This window comes from Etheostoma spectabile, chromosome 9 (assembly GCF_008692095.1).
Source record: "Etheostoma spectabile isolate EspeVRDwgs_2016 chromosome 9, UIUC_Espe_1.0, whole genome shotgun sequence".
Lineage (NCBI taxonomy): Eukaryota > Metazoa > Chordata > Actinopteri > Perciformes > Percidae > Etheostoma > Etheostoma spectabile.
Genome location: NC_045741.1, coordinates 25,336,898 through 25,357,406, shown reverse-complemented (window position 1 = coordinate 25,357,406; position 20,509 = coordinate 25,336,898). Strand labels below are relative to the sequence as shown.

The 20,509-nt window shown below is 39.9% G+C and overlaps 1 protein-coding gene across 25 annotated transcripts in view; it reads left to right on the top strand.

The window, feature by feature from the left end:
- Nucleotides 1–696: 696 nt before the first annotated feature.
- The window catches only part of kif1aa (kinesin family member 1Aa), a 43,428-nt gene continuing 23,615 nt past the window's right edge, over nt 697–20,509 (top strand). For 7 of the 25 annotated variants that reach the window (XM_032526973.1, XM_032526972.1, XM_032526969.1 and 4 more), the window contains exons 1-22: nt 697–1,055; nt 2,751–2,918; nt 9,394–9,467; nt 9,643–9,825; nt 9,928–9,993; nt 10,239–10,417; nt 10,881–10,992; nt 11,253–11,330; nt 11,506–11,571; nt 11,657–11,674; nt 11,776–11,854; nt 11,935–12,013; nt 12,255–12,397; nt 13,061–13,099; nt 14,767–14,900; nt 15,725–15,804; nt 16,415–16,490; nt 17,132–17,211; nt 17,381–17,487; nt 17,594–17,674; nt 17,780–17,960; nt 18,266–18,338. In XM_032526973.1, the coding sequence (XP_032382864.1) occupies nt 2,813–2,918; nt 9,394–9,467; nt 9,643–9,825; nt 9,928–9,993; nt 10,239–10,417; nt 10,881–10,992; nt 11,253–11,330; nt 11,506–11,571; nt 11,657–11,674; nt 11,776–11,854; nt 11,935–12,013; nt 12,255–12,397; nt 13,061–13,099; nt 14,767–14,900; nt 15,725–15,804; nt 16,415–16,490; nt 17,132–17,211; nt 17,381–17,487; nt 17,594–17,674; nt 17,780–17,960; nt 18,266–18,338 (2,034 nt within the window). In that variant the 5' untranslated portion in view covers nt 697–1,055; nt 2,751–2,812. The remainder of the gene's footprint in view (nt 1,056–2,750; nt 2,919–9,393; nt 9,468–9,642; nt 9,826–9,927; nt 9,994–10,238; nt 10,418–10,880; nt 10,993–11,252; nt 11,331–11,505; nt 11,572–11,656; nt 11,675–11,775; nt 11,855–11,934; nt 12,014–12,254; nt 12,398–13,060; nt 13,100–14,766; nt 14,901–15,724; nt 15,805–16,414; nt 16,491–17,131; nt 17,212–17,380; nt 17,488–17,593; nt 17,675–17,779; nt 17,961–18,265; nt 18,339–20,509) is intronic. The other 18 variants (XM_032526984.1, XM_032526983.1, XM_032526974.1 and 15 more) reach the window with 7 other exon arrangements.

Genomic DNA, 20,509 nt, shown 5'->3' with positions numbered 1-20,509 from the left:
ATAGTAGGAAAAGCACAATTGCAAACAATTAAAATCAATGTTCAAGCTTCTTGAATATAATGCAGCCACCGTTAATGTTGTTAGTAACACCTGTACCTTTTCTTTGACAAGGCAAAATGTCTGCTGTGAAAAAGGCCTGTTTTATGTATTGTATGTTTACCATTTAACCCTTAGTATTTGTTGCTGTAATATAAGGGTGTAGGGACACAACTGACTTTAAAACCTGCAAACTGCAATGCAGACAACTTACAGAAAGAGGCATAGGCGTACAGGAACACCACATTTGCAAAGGAACCATGACAATACTGCTGCTATAATCCTGTTTCTGTGGCCACCTCTGCTCAGAGATGCCTGTATTGTGTCCTTAACTGAACAGGCAGTTTCCATGGAGCAAAGACCTGCTTTGTGCCAATTTCTCTCCCCTCAGCTTGATGTCCCTGGTTTGACCTATTAAAAAGAATAATAAAGACAAATAATCCCGTTGTCCACAGCATTCTAAACTTTTACGCTGTAAAACGTGCATGCCGGTTTTGAACTTTGAATAAAAACCATTCAGCAGTTTTTTTTTATATTAGGCGTTTTCTTGCTCCTGTCTTGATCCCTGCCTTACCTTCTCTTCATACTCTCTCTCTCTCTCTCTCTCTCTCTCTCTCTCTCTCTCTCTCTCTCTCTCTCTCTTCCCACTACTGCATTGATGCTGTTACCTCCCTCGGTGGTGATGTCACCGGCTCAGGGGAGCTCGAGCATCCTTACCAAAGACAGGCAGACAATAGGGCCATTTTGACCGCTTCGGAGCGTGAAGAACCGGCCAAACATCCAAACGACCGAGCGGCCACCTTCCTTTTCTTCCTGGGTCCCAACTGTCAAGGCAGAGCAGAGCAGAGGGGGGTGGGTTGGTGGGTAACCTCAGCGCTTCCCGTTTTCATGGAGAGAAGAGGCTGTTAGCACGGCCGGTGCCAGACCCGGAGGAGACCCGAGGAGGTGGAAGTAGCTACGGACACGAGCACGACAAATACGGTCTCTACACGGGAGAAAACGTTATTGGCACAGGGGAGGTAGGTTAACCTTTCTATTTTCCAATTGCCCCGCCAGTAATGCATTTTTAACGAGGCAGTCTTTATTTAGGCTACTTCGTGTTGAAGCCCTAGGGAAGAGATGAGCATAGGGTGCGGCCATTGAGTGGCTGTCAATGTCGTAAAGATATTAGGCTACAGAGATTAAATGACATAAAGCTGCTCTGTAACATAGCACGTCCTATTTTATAGCATATTGTTTGATAAAATGTATTTTAATTATGTGAGCAGGACGAATAAATGCCCTGTCATAAGGCAAAAGGTAAACTGCAAGACGTGTTACAGTTAACTGAAGAGATGACAATGATGCAAGAAGTAGAAAGTAATAACCGCAATGAATTATCACTTTAAGTCTAGCCAAATATGGCACCCTAGCTGGCGTTGACATGTGGTTTATGGCTTTGTTGTCATGCTAAAAAGCCACCAGTGAAATCATTTTTTATAAGTGACGAGGTAAAATTGTATCTAACTGTCATCAAGATCCAATACACACCATCATCCGGAGGTATATTACAAGCCTTTGTCGCTGGAAAAACGGTAGCCGCCCAGCTGAGCTGCATCATCAGCTGATTGGTCTGAGCAGCTGTATGAGAAGATTATGAACATGGATGTTGATGGGGAAAACACATTTTAATCTTCAAAACTTTAAGTAGGCCTACTGTTTTTTCACACAATATATTCTGTTGCCCTGGGTGATATGCTTTATGAATTTCATCTTCATCATTTAATTTCAGATATTAAAACAATATTGAATGTGATGTTGAATGTTTTATATTATTCAGTATTTATGTTTTGATGAAGCCTGATTTGTTCTCATAATACAGTACAGTAGCACCTTAAAAACCATAACTGACTCCATTGTGACAGCATTACTTGCATAGCTACATGAATGTTTAGGGGCCAGCTGTAGAGGGTGTACCAGGAAGCAGGGTGACACAGCGAATTTACAACACTCAATTATGATGACAGACATCTGAGTCACAAAGCATAGGAGCATACTCAGAATATTGATACAACATTGAAAATATAAAATATTGCATTATGAATAAAGTTCTTTCTCTTTCTCTTATTGATTTGCTATAAATTATGATAGCTTTATAATATTTGCCATTAGACCCCGGGGATGCAGTAAAAGCTAATTGTATCACATTGCTCACTGTTAAAGCTTATTGATGAAAAAATTAAATAATTGTAATTTGGTCACCACAGTAGATGAGTCATGGTTGTTCTTAAATCACTCATGAGGACACCACACAGTGATTTAATGTTAATATTTAGTCTTTCAGGAGACAGTATGATGAGTTACGAGTTGTTGATCAAACCGAGCTGCTGAATGGAGTCAAACCCTGGATTTGGGGCTGGTTTCGGAGCCATTGTCATCCAGAGAAATAGCCTGACATTTAGCTGCTGCCGCACTTCTTTTGTTACTGCTAGCTTTATTATTCATCTCCCTTGGCTGTAGCTGACCATGCATGGTCTTTTCATGTTACAGCCACATAGCCCTGCCCTCCTCTATTGGGCTGATTACGTCAACCCTAAGGTGTTATATTCTGCCCTCACAAATGTCAAAACAAAAATGTAAAAAGAAAAGAAGACCTCAGTTTTTTAACATATAACATAATATACAACACTTGCCATGTTGCATAATGAACTGATGCATACTGATCCCTTTTGCAGACCTGCTGGCCCTACACCTGGGTACTAAAGTAGGCACCCCAAGGTGCTAGGAAGAAAGCACAATGGCAGGGGCTTCTGTGAAGGTGGCGGTGCGTGTCCGCCCCTTCAATTCAAGGGAGATCGGAAAAGAAAGCAAATGCATCATTCAGATGTCTGGAAACACCACCAGTAAGTACTCTAAGAATATTTTAAAATGTACCTTCAGTATGTGTCTTGTGTACTTAGTTTATGTTTTTAGTGTCTTTAATGAATACTGCAACGTAGATTGCATAAACAATTTCTACACACTGCATGGGCATCAGAAGTCTGGAAAGTGGTTGGCAGAAGGCCCCACCTAGATATACGTTTGGGCTGGGGGGGTTCTTCTTCAACCAAAAGGCACACGTTCAGGCTTTTCTGAGCTATTCCTGATCTTGACCTCTGACCCCATTGCGCGAAGGGTTCACTGAAAAGATGATTCCCTTTTGCATAGTGCCGGGAGTGACTGTGAACAAGCAAGACCTATTTCAAGAGAAATGATGTGAGCAGAAAATATATTGACTATCCACTTTAATTTCATAAGAAGATTATTAAGAAACTGATAAGAAATTAGATAATTGAAATCTTTCTGTAGCAAAAATCTTGTTGAGCTTGTCTGCTAGATTGTTTAATTACTACAGTGTTGGTCTTTTCGGTTAGTAAATAGAGCGAGCAAGAGAACAGTTATCAAAATGAAATCACCTGTTCAGAAAATCTCTTGGACATTATGCAGTAGGTGACATAATCTCCTGCATATTTGACCTTATATTTATTTAGGGCAAGGCCTGTTATCTGTTTATGTAGCCAGATTAAGCCATATTTAAAAATGGCTCCTTAATCAACATTTTCAACATTAATCTTTCTATTCAAATCTGCCACAAAATGCTAATATTTAATATGCACAGTAATAGAAGATACTTTTTGAACATGATATATTGTCCATATAAAATAATCCATATAAACATTTGGGAGTGTGACCCATCGTGTACTTGCCTTTAACTACAGGAATGTTTCCTGCTAAAGCTACTGTATTTGTTCTTTTGGCCATATGTTATATGTTTTTGAGGTATGTAGTTCAGAGTACCCCGCATTCTTCGGGTTATACAGTGCCGAGTGAGGACTTTGGTCGAGAGGAGACTGGAAAGATACTCGATACGTAGTCTGCTTAGGAAGGTAAAGCCATTTGTCAATAATGGATGAGGCTTCCTGAAATATTTACCGTTTGGCCTAAGTTAGCCATCTCTCCCCTTCTTCCTCATGTCACTGATGACTAGATAACAAGCTGGGTGACTTTTTTGGGCCGCCTTATTTTAACTGTGGGATTTGTTGTATTTTGTGAACTAGTAGACTAAACACTTACAATTTAAAAATTTTAAAAAATACATGAATTATTGGTTTGTTTTTAATCAAGTACATGTGACAAGAAATACAGTGGATTTTGCTGCCATGCTAATGATTGGTATGATGTCTGATTGTTCTTTATTTTATGCTAATTTGGACAGTTCCTGCTTATTCACTGCCATATTCACTATCCTATTTGGCTTATTCAACAGTATACAAAGTCAATCAGGCTGTCAAAGCACAGCAGCCATTGTAAAAATATATGATGCTAGATTTGGCTCTATTTCCGGTTTTACCTGTCCAGTGTACAAGTTTTCGGTTTAATTTTATGAACCAAAAAACCATCGCCTACGTTTCACACAAATTGCGGGACTTGAATGCAAACAAAGTCAATGCAAAGACAATTGAACTGAAGTGGGTGATGCGAATGGCAAAATGCCAATTTTTCAGATTTAGTCATGACAGTTAAATCATGTTTATTTTATATCTAAGTAACACAAGAAGATCTTCTTAGACCTGAATCTAGTTAAATCTGAGCTTGTGGGATGGATTCCCCACTATATAAATCACCTCTACACTCAGGTAAGTTGCAGTTAAAGTTTCAGTGAAAAGGAAGATTTCAGTGGACTTTACAGATTTTATGAGGCCTAAGTCATGATTGTGTTTAATCAATCTACCTTAAAATCCAGAAATTAAACTGAGTTTATCAATATGTTAACCATACTAGAAAACGTCTGGTTGGTCAGATCCACAGAGAACACAAAGATGCTTTCAGTGAGAATACAGGTCTTTCAGCAGGGTAGATTGTTCTTTTACAAATCGGGTCAATGGCTCTGGATGTGGGCTGGAGGATGGGAGTAGACTGATGTCATGAAAAGCCCATTGGTTGCAGTGTCTAGAGTGGCTACAGAGGCAGGGTATGAATGCCCCCTTGTCTTTTTGTAGTCTGGGCCGAGGAAAGGAAGATGAAGAAGGAGTGGGTTTTTGTGTGTCTCTCACTCTCTGCTTTGTGCTCTCTGACACTCTTGTGTGGGCAAATACCCCAGTTCCCACAAACAGGAGAATGGCAATAATCTTGTTGTTTGAGAGATCTTCCCTCTCACACTGACCTTAATTAAGATGCAGTGGATGAACCTCAAGAAAAAATTGGCCTCTCTTTAGTGGATTGTGGGGAGCATACACTTATGAGATTTATATTCCATCAACAAGCTTGTAAGAAATTTTGTGAATTGACTGACTCTACTGAGTATCTGGGTATATACTTTCCCAACTCCTGCAAATGGATGTGGTTGTGGGATATTCTGTGTTTAAATGTAGACACTCATTCAAAAAAATCTCATTTATTTTTGGGGAAATTGAGTGAATGCATGCTGCTTCTCTTAATTCAAATTTTAGCATAATTAAATACCTTATTACCATAATACCTATTAGCTCCACTGGTAGCTAAGCGTGTGGGGCTCTGGATATGTCAACCTGTGTGTTGTTGTGTTTGGTCGTAATGTTATCCAACTGCGTGCCGTGAGATTTTCAAATGCACCCTTGCTGCCACCCCTCGAGATGAGAGACTTTCATTACTCGATGCCAGATCCTTAATCTTTCAGATTTGGGTCTGGATTTCCAGGCTAGCAGGTGGCCCCTGCTCCATCTTTCTTTCAGTTAAGGGGTCCTTGGCTTAAAAAAACGTTAAAGACCCCTGTCTTATAGCAAGTTTCTTAGGCTTTATAAAGGGGTATAGAAGTCAGGCATAAAACAGCAGACATACCACTTACAGTACAGTGCTGCCGCTGCTGCTGAATATAGCTTCAGCGTGGCTCTCCTCCAGATTCCAGTCAGTGGGTTCACATCCCCTCAGCGAGACTTGCTGACGCAGCCACATTTCCTCTCCTATTGACTGGGGCAGGTCATCCGTGACAGTCGGACCAGCATCACTCAGTCACAATTATGAAGACCCAGCAGCTATGACAAAGAGAAGCATGGAATGTGTCATAATAGGATGCTGAAAATATGATGTTTAACAACTCAAATTTAACTAATGCAGGTAATCACCACTATAATTGACAGTGATAACCAGGAGCAGTGGTGCAGTTTGCAAAATACTGCTATACTAGTATATACTATATACTGTATACTATCCCCATAATTTAACTCCTGCACTATTTTCTGTCTTAGATTCTAAATACATTACTGCGTGATTTTCTTCTTAAACATTAAGCTTTGTTTGCAGGTTTCTGAGATCTAAGATTGTCATTGCCAATGAATGCTTCTCTGTAAAAGTTGAACTGCACATAGTAGTAAATGCATGCAAAACTTATAGGATATACACTAGTATACTAAAGATTACACCTGGTGAATATACAGTGCACATTTTTAAATTAGGTATTCATCAAAAATAGTTTATCTATAATATCTATTTTCACCACTAATTATTGTAAAATAAAATCTCTGACCACTGATATGACATCAAAACATACCCTACAGTATCTTTAATAACAAGTAACATATAGATCCTAAACATGTAAACTATCTTTTTGTAATAGGTGATGTAATGCACTTTATGATATGCAGTGTAACTATTGCTTCGTAATAAGTACTTATAAATGTAACATGCAGCTTTTTCAACAGTTTTGAACCATAGTACACTGTATTTAAAAGTATTTAGGAAAGTAAGTAAAATGGGAATCAATGTTAAAAAGGTGCACAATTTTTGCATTATCATATATCATAAACAATTTTGGTCATCAAATAATTTAAAGTTGTTTTTCAAGATATGATATCCTAAAGAAATCAGGTACCAGCTTCTTTGATGTGAATACTTTTGTCTTAAATCTTAAACAGCTAACAATTATTTACAAAACATCTGTGAATTGAGGACTGAATTATAGATAAAAAGTTACATTAGAACAGACTGCAAGATACTATGTTAACATATCAGTGTCCAATAAGTGGTTTCTGTTTTCAGAAGTAATTCATTCACACTACATTGGCAGGAGTTTGCTGCCATTCCAATCAATTTATTTAACAACAACAGAGCATGTTCCATTTATTTTAAATGGTTTACTTGGTGGATAATTTTTTGGATGGATCCTATTTCAGGCATGGATATCAGATTTTAGAAAGTTACATATAGCAAGCTTAAATACCGTACGTATACGTGCATACAGTCCTGGCCACCTCTAGTTTGTAAGCACACCGCCAGAAGAGAAATTACTTGTTGTTGTACCCCATCTAATTACTTTTCCCCCACTGACATGACTTCAAGACCTAGCGTCATCTATAAACTCAACGACTCGTTATTAAAAGCATTTTCATCATAAACAGAGAAGACAGGTAGTAAAGGGGAGTATGATTAAGATGGGAGACGTGCTCTGTGTGCTTAAAGTGCTGCTAAAACTGGCCTCAGGTGGAGATTGCTCTGACATGCAAGCTGTGACCACTGAGAACGTCACCCAAACAACTGAGTGCAGCCCTGCCCTATGTCTCACTAGGACACTCGTATATTCTGCCAATCACTGTCTCTCTAAAGTAATGAACTTATCTGATGGGGGGGGGGGACTCGGGAGCCTTGTATGAATAATACCACAATCAGGGATGAGAAAGCAATGAGAAGATGTTGTACTGCGGAGGCTCTGCTTCTGGGTGATAATTAGAGCCTTACAGATTATTCATTTTAAAGGATGGGAAATTAATCCATGTCTCCTTTTAAATTGGGTTTACTTGATGGCTTTCATCTGTTGTAGAATCAAGATTTTATAGAATTAGGTCAACTATTTTTTTACCAGGAAAAGCCAATCAATTTTTTTCTTGTTACCATCACGTGGCAGCTTTAGACATTGTGGGAGGAGGAATGTTCTTTAATGTCTATTTTTTATCAATGATAGAAGGGATGTGTGTTAATTCTACATTTCAGAAATGCAGTATAAAAACAAAAGTAATAGTTTCTTTTTACAAGATATTGTTAGCATTGTGTTTAAGCTGCATTACAGAAACTGCATTTTCTTTGGATGTGGTTAGTTAGGACAGGTGCCAAGACCAGTGTCAATTTGATTTCTAGTGTTATTTGCAAACAAATGCACAGCCACAGCTTATTTCCAGAATATGTGAGCAGTCTTTGCAACGGCCAACAACACCAGAGTTCACTGAAACAGATAATAAGGGTGACTTCTATACAGTCACTCATAAACAAATCTGATGATTAGAGGCATTAATGACCATTGCTTGATTAATGTTAGCTGTACCTCCAATTCTAAGTAGATATTTAGTTCTAACTGGAATATCTAGTGGTGTCATGTTACTGAAGTAGACCATTTGCGGCACTGCAGGAGAAATGAGCAGTATGGGAAAACATGTATGCTGTGGTTAGCATCAAACCATGTTTTTATAAGCGCAGATTTCTGATGAATGTGAAATAGGGAACTGTGTGTAAACTATAATGCGTCTATGTTCCTAGGTAACTGGTCACGTAATGCCCAGCAAACAAGGCCTCATCCTTTTGTCATGGTGAGGATGAATGGGCCTGAAACAAGAAACCCACGTCAGCCACACTGGCCTACATTTCATAGCTGGAAACAGTAGCAATTTAGAAAGGAAATAACAGTGTGTACACTTACTTGAGAGTGTATTTAGCTCTGGGCCTTGTCCTCTATTATCGACCAGATCTGCATTAGCAGGGAAAATGGTGTCTGAAGCTCCGGGAGCAGGGAGGAAACATTCAAATAGTTGGCATCACCAGACCACACCAGATATATTGTTCTTGTGTTGTGTTACAATACTTGAGTTAGGGTTAGGGTTGAGTTTGATAGATGCCTTTAGAAAAGAGTAATTTGCATTTCTGTACCTGATATTTTGCCTTTAAGTACACAGTGTGAATTGTAATTGTAAATTGTGTCTCTAAATCAACTTTTAGAAGCATTCTTAATACGGGCAAAGAGGCTGTGTTGACGTTTAAATGGCATTTTTTACACCAACAGGATTACTGTACAATAAGTTGATGGCAACTATTTCAGTCCATGCTACAACCTTTAGTGGGGGGAACATTTTTTCAGCAATCTGTGTTCATGTTCCAAAAACAGGCCAATAGGTTTCTTGTCCCAATACATCTGCAGTCTAATGCTTTGCTGTAGTGCAGAGTCGAAACAATACATCTGACTATTAGTACAGAAAGAAGAGGTGACTAAGGCCTTTCCAGTTCTCTTAGCACAACATGACACCGACACAGCTCAGATACAGTTTCACGTGCGCAGCTCTCACCCTCCCTCTGACTTGTGTTCCTTGTCCTGTCTTTCAGCCATCATCAACCCCAAGCAGGCCAAAGACAACAAGAGCTTCAACTTTGATTACTCCTACTGGTCTCACACCTCGGTAACTCTTTCCTCACCCTGACAGAGCAAATGTTGTACAGCCGCACCAACAAAGACACACACACACACACACACACACACACACACACACACACAATTTGAATCTCTTCATGTTGCATTTGTCAGCTTTATAAGAAAATGTATTACAGTGGCTGATTATTGATTTTTGATCACAGCCAGAGGACATCAACTTTGCCTCTCAGCTGCAAGTGTACAAAGACATCGGAGAGGAAATGTTGCTGCACGCCTTCGAGGGATACAACGTCTGCATCTTTGCTTATGGTCAAACAGGCGCTGGCAAGTCTTACACCATGATGGGGAAACAGGATGTCAAGGATCAACAAGGAATCATTCCCCTGGTACAGACTTATTATGATTACCTGACCAATGTTATACATGAAAGAAAAGATGATTTTGAATCTTTATTGCGGAAATAATGTTCTTATTTAACTTTTTTACAGCTGTGTGAAGATCTTTTTACCAAATTTAATGACAATGCAGACAACAGCATGTCCTATTCTGTGGAGGTAAGCATTGCATGCCCTCTGTCATTAGCTCTTTATGCATTCATTTGTACAAACTTTATAATATTATATACATTTAATCCCACAAAAAGAGAACAGATGTATTGTATGAGTTTAGCCGAAAGCTTATTTCTATCTGCAGTCCTTAGGCGTGTAGACACAAACACCAATACTAGACGTCTGCAGTATGTGAACCTAAAGCTGACACCTGTTATGAATGTTCAAGCTAATGTTATGAATCTGAATAGGTAAGCTACATGGAAATCTACTGTGAACGTGTGCGGGATTTACTGAACCCCAAAAATAAAGGGAACCTGCGTGTCAGAGAACATCCTCTGATGGGACCTTATGTGGAGGACCTGTCCAAACTGGCTGTCACTGCCTACAATGACATTCAGGATCTGATGGACTCTGGCAACAAGGCCAGGTGATGGAGCTGTTTATTTATTCAGGCACTTCACTCTGTTGTTCCAGAGGATCTGCTGAAATTTTGCAGTTTATACCATTTTTGGTTCTTGCTAGAGAATGTTTTGCATAGTCAAACTAATTGAAAGACTGCAATTCATGTTGTGTACCAAGAGTTTAGATATGTCAGGCATGAATCAAACATCACAAATACATTAAAGACATGTGCAATTAGGTGGAAGAGATTAAAGTTGTAGTTGTGCTGACATTCCAAAAATAAAGCTCTTTATGATGAATGCAAAGATTCAGATCATTATTTCTATCTATTATGTTTCTTTATTAGATTTTTCGGACCAACAATAGAAATAACATAACTAACAATTTGCTTTGTCATGTTAAAAGACATCTTTCTTGTTAGACAAATGTGGAGCAAACAAACATCTTGCTGCACAAACAAAATAAAAATATCTTTACTGTATCCGCAGGACGGTGGCTGCCACCAACATGAATGAGACAAGCAGTCGCTCGCATGCTGTCTTTAACATCATATTCACCCAGAAACGCTATGATGCTGAGACTGATAACACCTCTGAGAAGGTAGAGTTTTATCTCATCCTGACTGAATCCATTTAACATTGAGCTGTAGCCTCTATGAGCTGATTGATGACACTGATTAAAATCTTGTCGTAAATTGGAAATCAATGATTGCTTGAAGGTCACACTGTAATGCTAAGGTAAAGTTGTAAAGATGTTTCTTAAATGAAGTATGTTTCTAGAATAAAGATGAGTAGCTCTAGTTTTTTTATCACCTAATGTGTTACTTATTGGCAGTCTACTTATTGGATGTTCTGTTGCAGGTCAGCAAAATAAGTTTGGTGGATTTGGCTGGCAGTGAAAGGGCAGATTCTACTGGAGCCAAAGGAACTCGGCTTAAGGTTAAATGTTTCCCTCAAATGCATTTTGGATATTTAAACACAGTAAAACAGCTCTAAAACCCATTTTCTTGCCTAAGTGGGAAACAATTACTATGACTTAATCCTTATTAAAGTAGTTAATATGTGTGTCTATTTTCAGTGTCAATATCATCTTCTGCTTGTTGCTCTTTCACAGGAAGGAGCAAATATCAACAAATCTCTAACTACACTGGGGAAAGTCATCTCTGCTTTGGCAGAAGTGGTAGGTATATCTGCATATTGTACACTGTAAGATAAGGCAAGTGTTGTGAAGAATAAATGTAATTCTGATTTATACTTTCTTTCAGGACTCTGGGCCAAATAAGGTAATTTATTTCAATTATTTAGTATTATTTTGTATAGTATAGTAAAACCTTAATGGCAATACATCAATGATTTTATTGGTTTGTATCAATGTGATACATAGAATAAAAAGAAGAAGAAGGTGGAAAGCTTCATCCCTTACAGAGATTCAGTTTTGACCTGGCTACTGAGAGAAAATTTGGGTATGAACGCTATTTCTCTTACTGATCCATTAGTTCTCCAAAAACTGAAACTAAAGTGTTTTTCGTCTTTATTGTGTCAGGGGGGAATTCTCGTACTGCAATGGTAGCTGCCCTAAGTCCAGCTGACATTAACTACGATGAGACCCTCAGCACACTCAGGTAAACTCCTTTTCCGTTCCATCTTTCACCTCCCACATAGCTGCTAAATGTGGCTTTGGGGGGGCCAGTGAGACCAAAGTGTTGCGTAATACTGTGGCTTGCTTCAGTTTCACATGTCAAACCTCCTTAGTGAGTTACAGCTGCAATGCCAAGCTGCAGAATACTTTGGATGTGTGTGTCTTTTTTTTTCTTCTCCCTCACCTGTATCACATATAGAATGATCTCTCCTTTATACCCCCAGGTACGCAGACCGCGCCAAACAGATTCGCTGTAACGCTGTTATCAATGAGGATCCCAACAACCGATTGGTGCGAGAGCTGAAGGAGGAGGTGTCTCGTCTGAAAGATCTCCTCTTCGCCCAGGGCCTGGGTGACATCATTGAGAGTAAGGCATAATTTAATGGGTTTATATGACTACTAGGTCTAAATCTAGATTTAATATCAAACCTTTGTAATGGTTTCAGATCCTCTAGTTAGCATGCACACTATTCTCAATAAAACTTCATCAGTCACACCTCAGCCCACACAGCTCACCTCACAAGCACAGCACTTTAATTCTCCCTTCACTCACAAACACTGCACGTGCTGGTGTGTGCACAGATAGAACATGAAGCAAATTAAACTGCTGCCAGTTCAGAAAAATCAATGCGAAGATGTGAATGAAAATGAACAGATTCACTCAGTGTTGGTAAAGTGCAGTTAAATTCCATGTTGTGGCAAAAACAACAACAGGCAGGTCCATAATAGTGTGTAGAGGGTTTCTATCATTTGCTTCTGGAGCTAGCATGGCAAGCAAGCTGGCATTACCATGAAATGAAAAAGTCCTAGATACAACCTGGAGGTGAGAAGTTTAAAATAGTGGCCATATTCCAGGCATGGAGTTTCTAGTGAAATGATACAATTGAGTTGCATGATGGAAAATGTAGGATCTAGCTATTTTGCTCAAATAGCATAGTAGGTTAACATCCAGATGTGAAGGCACCCCCTTATGTGCTTCTTCATCAGCTTTTTCTCTTTCTCTGTCACACTTGATCTTCTCTTCTCCCAGCATATCGAGCAACTGGTGCTGACATAGAGGGTTTGAAATGTGTGTTTTCTGGCTCTTGCTTTTGCTGTTGTGGCAGCTTAGCATCACTGGTGCTTAATGTGACAGTAAATAGTTGCTTTTCTTTGATCTCTGCAGCACCACAGTATCTTAAAGAATAGCTCAAATTGCACTGAAATACAAGTAGATAATGTTAATGCAATGTAAACAGCATGCAGTCTGGGCTTGAGGGTGAATTTTAAGCGTTGTCATTTTGGCTCTAATCAGGTCCTAAAGGGCTAAATGTGCCATGCCATGGTGCTGTAGAGATATGCATTTGGATTTGTAGCTGTGGCATTGGTGGGACAGAGCATAATTGTTTATGAAGCAATAAAGCAGAGCAATACAATATAAGAGATTATGGGCAATAATCATCCCTGTCTGTGATTTCCCTGATGTACAAAATGTAGCTTCCCATTCCCCAAGCAGGGTCTGTCTGACTCCATCGCCTCCTGTTGGCAGACAGGCATAACAGTAAACATAAGATGATAACTGTCACAGAGAGAATATAATCTCTTACATAATATTGGATCTTTGAGGTAGTCATCTCATTGCATGCCATAAATGTTTACTGTCTCTCTTTATTAACTTCACTGCAAAGGCAATATTATATGATCCATCTAGGCAGGCAAACAGATGGATGGGTGTAAAACACTCTCCCAAGTTATTGCTCTTTGTTGTCATAGCAGCAGCTGCAGGGTTTATATTCTTTATTTCATAGAAACTATTGTGGCCTTTGTCATGCCACAACAGTGGCAGGAAAAATCACTGTTTACAAAACAGGGATCATTATGTCAAATCAGGGTTTTTTTGTTAGACTGTTTTGATAAATAGAAACACAAATACAATACAAATTTGGATTTAAAAATATATGTCCAATGAAGACTGAGGTCTCAAGGTTATCCTAAAATCTTACCACTGTGTCTCATTCTCTGCCAGAGAAGTTGATATCTGCTTTCAGTAATTTGTTTGACATGTCTAATTTTAGAGAAGCACACTGAGCATTAGATACATCTTGCTGCTTTAAGATAATAATTTTAATAATATTAATAATCTTAATCGGGAGTTCTGGCTTCCCATTGCAGGAAATATATCACAAATGAGTCATTATGTCTCTGCACAAAGGGTGCCTAGCTCATACATTTTATTTTCCATACATGATGCTTAGGTTTAGGGAGGGAGTGAACATTAGAATCCCTATATCATACTAGATTTAATAACTGATGAACAATCTAAATATATGGCTATTTTATGTTTTCTTGTTTTTGAATTTTCTTGCATAACACCCTCTGCTTGACTTTTTGTATAATAGTAATAACCCATTGTTTTTGGTCATGGCTGGATGACCTCTGCATCTTTTAAGTTAAAATGTTGTTCTCTGTGCGTGGCTTTCTGCTGCTGCTGCCCTCGCTTGTGTATTAGCAGTTCAAGTTTGTCTCTGTGACTTAGATTTGTTTCAAGCCATGTATCTTCTTTCCTTTTCTTTTCTATTCTCCTGTCTCTTCTCTTCCTTATCTGTTTGCATTTCTCAATTTCTTTATTCCCTATTATTGATTTCTCCAACCCCACTTCCTGTACACACCCAGTGCCCCCTCCCACAGACCTATCCGATTGCAAGAACAATAACAATACAGGACAAGCTGTGAATCAAAGAGATGATCTCTCCACAGTGACCAATGCCATGACGGGGATGAGTCCCTCTCCGTCTCTCTCAGCCCTGTCCAGCCGTGCCGGATCGATCGCCAGTCTTCATGACCGCATCATGTTCAGCCCGGGCAGCGAAGAGGCCATTGAGAGGCTGAAGGTAAACACAGGATAATATGCTGCACACAGTTAAACTCTCAAACCCACACTCATTGACACAGTGTTAATGTACTGCATGTACACGTTGGATATCAGCTCATCAGCTGTGTATTTTCACATCACATGCAGATAAATCTTCAGTGTCTTCACTAAGCACTTTACTCATAACCTTCTCAGTAGTTAGTTAAAGTTTAAGGCTGACAAATCTCATGAAAAGGCTGAAACTGACAATGTATTTGTCTGTTATCAGTACTTTCTGACTTCCTCAGATTGGCCCATTGTCAAAAGTCAAAAGTATTTTTGAGGCATTTTGTATCTCTATGAATAGAATGGATAGTAGAGAGATGCCATTAAGTGAGGGGAGAGAGATGAGGAATGATAAGCAACAAAGTATTTCTAAATCTCGATGAAACGAAACAAACAGGAGTAAATTGCAGGTTTGGTGACTATTTTCAGTCATGGATTTGTTGCTCGTGTGAGTATTTGTGGCAGCAGAACCATCCACTGTATGTGGGATTGACTTCAAAGTAAACTACAGTGCCCACGCTCATCTTAATAAAGGAGCATATCAAACACTGCAACAGTGTGGCTCTTTGATGTTTTTTTAAAATAGTTTTTAACAACAATGGAGCTCTGTGACACAGAAGAATAAGTCATATGTGTCATATATGTCAGGCTTAGCTAAACACACAATGTTTGTAAGTGGGATCAGTACAGTGTCCGTTGTGTTCTTTTTATGGTATTTGCTGACAGAAATAAAAATATAAAACATCACCAAGACTGTCTTTAAAATTAATGAATTACCACTGTATTTTGAAATGTCAGGAAACAGAGAAAATCATTGCTGAACTCAATGAGACTTGGGAAGAGAAACTTCGTCGAACAGAAGCCATTCGAATGGAAAGGTGAGATATACAATATTTAATTTTTATTTTAGATTAGGGTTAGGATTTAGTTTTCTCTTAAATTAAATGTTCTTTTTATTATTTTCCTAAATTCTGTATGTGTGCTGTGTGTCTTATATTTTACTGCTGTAGAACTGAAATTTCTTAATTTGGGATCATTAAAGTCTAACATAAACAAATACATTGTAAAAAGACAATAATTCATGAACACGGGTAGACAACAGGCTTATAGAAGAAAATGGTTTTAAAAAACCCACAAATAATATTAAAGAATGCTCTTGTACTGTTAAAGATGGCCTAATTTTATAATATAAGTAATCATGTTTTTCTAGTCTGAAAAATGGCTCATCTTAAAATTACTCCATTACTTGCACAATGAAGGATGTGCAAAAATAGAACAGGTTTAAGGAATAGCATGCATATTTTTTTCCTCTTGACTTGTAACTACGTATGGAGTAATAAGCAAATAGGAAACTATGGAGTTAGATTGATGAAAAATGAATCACTTTGCATCTGTGCAGCATATAAACTATATTTATGAGTAAGACATCTTGACATAAAGACAAAAAATGCAGTCCCTTGGTATACTGAGTCTGACATTCATCCACAGAGAGGCCTTGTTGGCAGAAATGGGTGTAGCAATGCGAGAAGATGGTGGGACAGTTGGTGTGTTCTCTCCCAAAAAGGTAAAAATATATAAAAAATATATCAGCAAAACTCCTCTGTGATCTAAAGTAATACTTACCATTTATTTATTGAAATGTTTGTTTATTTACCCCAAAGCCCTCCAATAGCCCTAGAAAACCCCAGCCTGTGTTTATCGACACAGTTGGGCTGTTTTCCCCCAACGAGGTTTGTAACTGTGAAGTGTTTAAAACTGCCTCCTTCTCTGAGTGCTCTGAGTATCACTTCAGCAAGAGCCTGGCCAAGGCAGATCAGTCAAGGGTTTTTCTTTTTCATTAAGTGTTATCTGAAATCTACTTCATTACTCACTTCAAACACTCCCTCACTGCACTGAAGACAAAAACGGTTGTAAACATGGGGGCAAAGATGATGGTAGTGGCCCCATTTCAGTGATTTAAGGCTGTTTAACTGCAGCCCTAAAACCGCAGACTGAGACTCATGCTGTGATGCTGTGGGGAGTGAATTTGACTGCATGGTTTTTAACTATTGCTGATTGTGGAGGGATTGCTTTTCAGCTCTTTAATGTGTAGTGTATTCATAAGTTATATTGTAAATAACATATGGAAAATAAAGGATTTCCTGTATGTGTATTACTAACCAAATGTCTACAGTTGATGATGAATGATTACCTCTTCTGCTTCAGACCCCTCATCTGGTGAATCTCAATGAGGACCCTCTGATGTCTGAGTGCTTGCTGTACTACATTAAAGATGGAATCACCAGGTTAGATACTGTCAGATATTTTACAATCTAATGGCAGATTAATATAAAAGGATGGACGGATGTTCTGCCTTCTCTAAAGGTCAGATGCTTAATGCTTGTCAGTTAAAATATCAAATCATTACCTTGTTAGGTGTTTGGTCTGACATCATTCATCATTTTATTTTCTTAGGGTAGGTCGTGTAGACGCCAGCAGTCGTCAGGATATAGTCCTCAGCGGCCACTTCATCAAGGATGAGCACTGCACCTTTACCAGTGCTACTGGTCCAATGGGAGAAAGTGAGCGACCTTTATCTTGCTCCACATGCTTGTAGTTTTGTACGTCAGTGTTTAATATTGACAGACAGGAAGTAAAGCCTCCTAATTCCCTAATTTTCCTGTATAGCAGTTATCCTTGAGCCGTGTGAAGGAGCAGAGACTTATGTTAACGGAAAGCTAGTAACAGAGCCCACTGTCCTAAAATCAGGTCAGAAAGCTCTCTTGCTCTGTACATTTCATACATGGTACCTAGTAGAAACCTATATGTTGTATACTCTATATGTATGCCTTTTGGCTTCTTATTTATGTAAAGGAAATCGCATCATTCTGGGGAAGAGCCATGTGTTCCGGTTCAACCACCCTGTGCAGGCCAGGGCTGAGAGGGAGCGGACCCCATGTGCAGAGACCCCGGCTGAGCCTGTGGACTGGGCCTTTGCCCAGAGGGAGCTGCTGGACAAACAGGGGATTGACATGAAACAGGAAATGGAACAGAGGTACCTTGGGGGAAATAAGGAGTCATTCAACTTGACTTTTTCAAGAAAGACTTTTTAGGTAGCAGACCACCATATCAGACATAAACAGTAGATAAGGAAATTAGGAAAGAAAGAAGAGGCATACTACTGTTGACAGAAACCTTAATAACCATCACATTATACAAGCCTGCAGCACTGTGCACAGTAAATGGCACGCTGCTTGAGAAACTGAGCTGCACTGGTGCAAAACCCAAAGTAGTGTTTCCTTTGAGGTGGTGCATCAGCTCTCTCAAACCTGCTTTGTTCACTTGTGTTAATGTCTTCAGGCTGCAGGAGTTGGAAGACCAGTATCGCAAAGAAAGAGAGGAAGCCAACAACCTTCTGGAGCAGCAAAGACTGGTACAGTAATGAGCAGCTTTGTGTGTAGTGACATCAATCTTTACTGTAAAGCAACTGGAAGCTAAATCCAAAATTGTGTTATTTTGAATATCTATAGGTTTCTTTTCTTTGTTTTTGCATTTAAAATATTATTTAAAATATTATTTATATATATATATATATATATATATATATATATATATATGTGTGTGTATATAGATAGATAGATAGATAGATAGATAGATATTTATTGATCCCAAAAAAATGGGAAATTACAGTGTTACAGCAGCACACAAAATATACATACATACAATATACATGAAATAATTATAATTATAATAACAAAATATAAGAATAAAAATATAAGAATGTAAGAACAAATATTTAAGTATATACAAGATGGGAAAAAACAAAACAAAAATGTGCAGCTTTTGTAAATATGACCCAGTCGTGCCGGTTGCCCTTATTGTAGTATTGTGTGTCTCAGAGTCTCATCTACCCCCCAGGGATGACGTGTTGAAGAGTTTTATTGTCTGAGGTAGGAATGATTTCCTGTAGCGGTCCGTGCGGCATTTAAACTGTCGGAGCCTCTTTGAGAAGCTGCTCCTCTGTTGGACCAGTGTGGGGTGGAGAGGGTGGTCAGGGTTATCCATGAATAACAGTTTGTTCAGCGACCTCTCTCCCCACAGCTTCAAATGTGTCCTGTTTGCAGCCGATCACGGAGCCAGCCTTCTGATCAGTTTGTTCAGTCTGTTTGTATCGCTGGCTCCGATGCTGCTGCCCCAGCAGATGACGGAGGAGAACAGAGCACTGGCCACAACAGACTGGTAGAAGGTCTCCAACATCCTGCTGCACACGTTGAAGGATCTCAGCTTCCTCAGGAAATGAGTGCTGCTCATCCCCTTCTTGTAAACAGCAGTGCTGTTGACCTTCCAGTTCAGCCTGCTGTCGATGTTGACACCCGGTATCTGTAATCCTCCCCATGTCCACGTCACTTCCCAGAATGCATAGGGGCTGCGGAGCCGTTCCTTCCTCCGAAGTCGACACCACCTCTCTGGTTCTTATCCACGTTCAGCAGGTGGTTCTTACCAGACCACTCCACAAAGTCACCCACCAGTGCCCTGTACTCCCCCTCCTGTCCATCCCTTATACACCCAACAACTGCAGAGTCATCAGAAAACTTCTGTAGGTGACATGACTCTGAGTTGTACTGGAAGTCTGAGGTGTATAAGGTGAACAGAAAAGGAGACAGCACAGTCCCCTGTGGGGCCCCCGTCCCACTCACCACCACATCAGACAGAACACGGTCCAGGCGGACGAACTGTGGTCTGTCTGTCAGGTAGTCAGTGATCCAGGAGACTATGGACGCACCGACACCCATCACCCGCAGCTTCTCACCAAGTAGCTGAGGCTGGATGGTGTTGAATGCACTGGAGAAATCAAAAAATGTGATTCTTACAGTGCCGCCACCACCATCCAGGTGCAAATGAGCTCGCTGCAGAAGATAGATGACAGCGTCATCCACTCCCAGTCGAGGCTGGTAGGCAAACTGTAGAGGGTCCAGAGAAGAACTCACCTGCGGCCTCAGGTAGGCCAAGACCAGCCTCTCCAGCACCTTCATCACATGAGATGTGAGAGCCACTGGGCGGTAGTCCTTAAGGCCAGATGGAGTCGACTTCTTGGGGACCGGGACAAGGCAGGACGTCTTCCACAACAGCGGCACCCTCTGCAGGCTCAGGCTCAGGTTGAAGAGGTACTGGAGAACACCAGACAGCTGACTGGCGCAGGTCTTCAGGACCCTGGGGCTGATGCCGTCCGGGCCAGCAGCCTTGCGCTGGTGTAGCCTCTCCAGCTGTCTCTTCACCTGGCCAGGTGTGAATGTAAAGCAGGGGGGGGAGCTTGAAGTGTCAGTGGGGGGAGGGGAAATGTGCTGTAGTGGTGGTGGGGGAGGGCTGACTGCAGGAGCTGAGGGATGAGGAGGGGGGTGTTGGAACAAAATAGGGGGGGAGAGGCAATGAGGGGGTGTAGGGGGTTGGTGGAGCGGTAGAAGGGACAGGGGATATGTGTGTATGTATGTATGTATGTATGTATGTATGTATGTATATGTTTAAGTAGTAAAAGTCACAAAAGTCAAAACAGTAACCACAATAGATTTTTCCATGTTTTATATACAACACACTAGTAATTTAAAT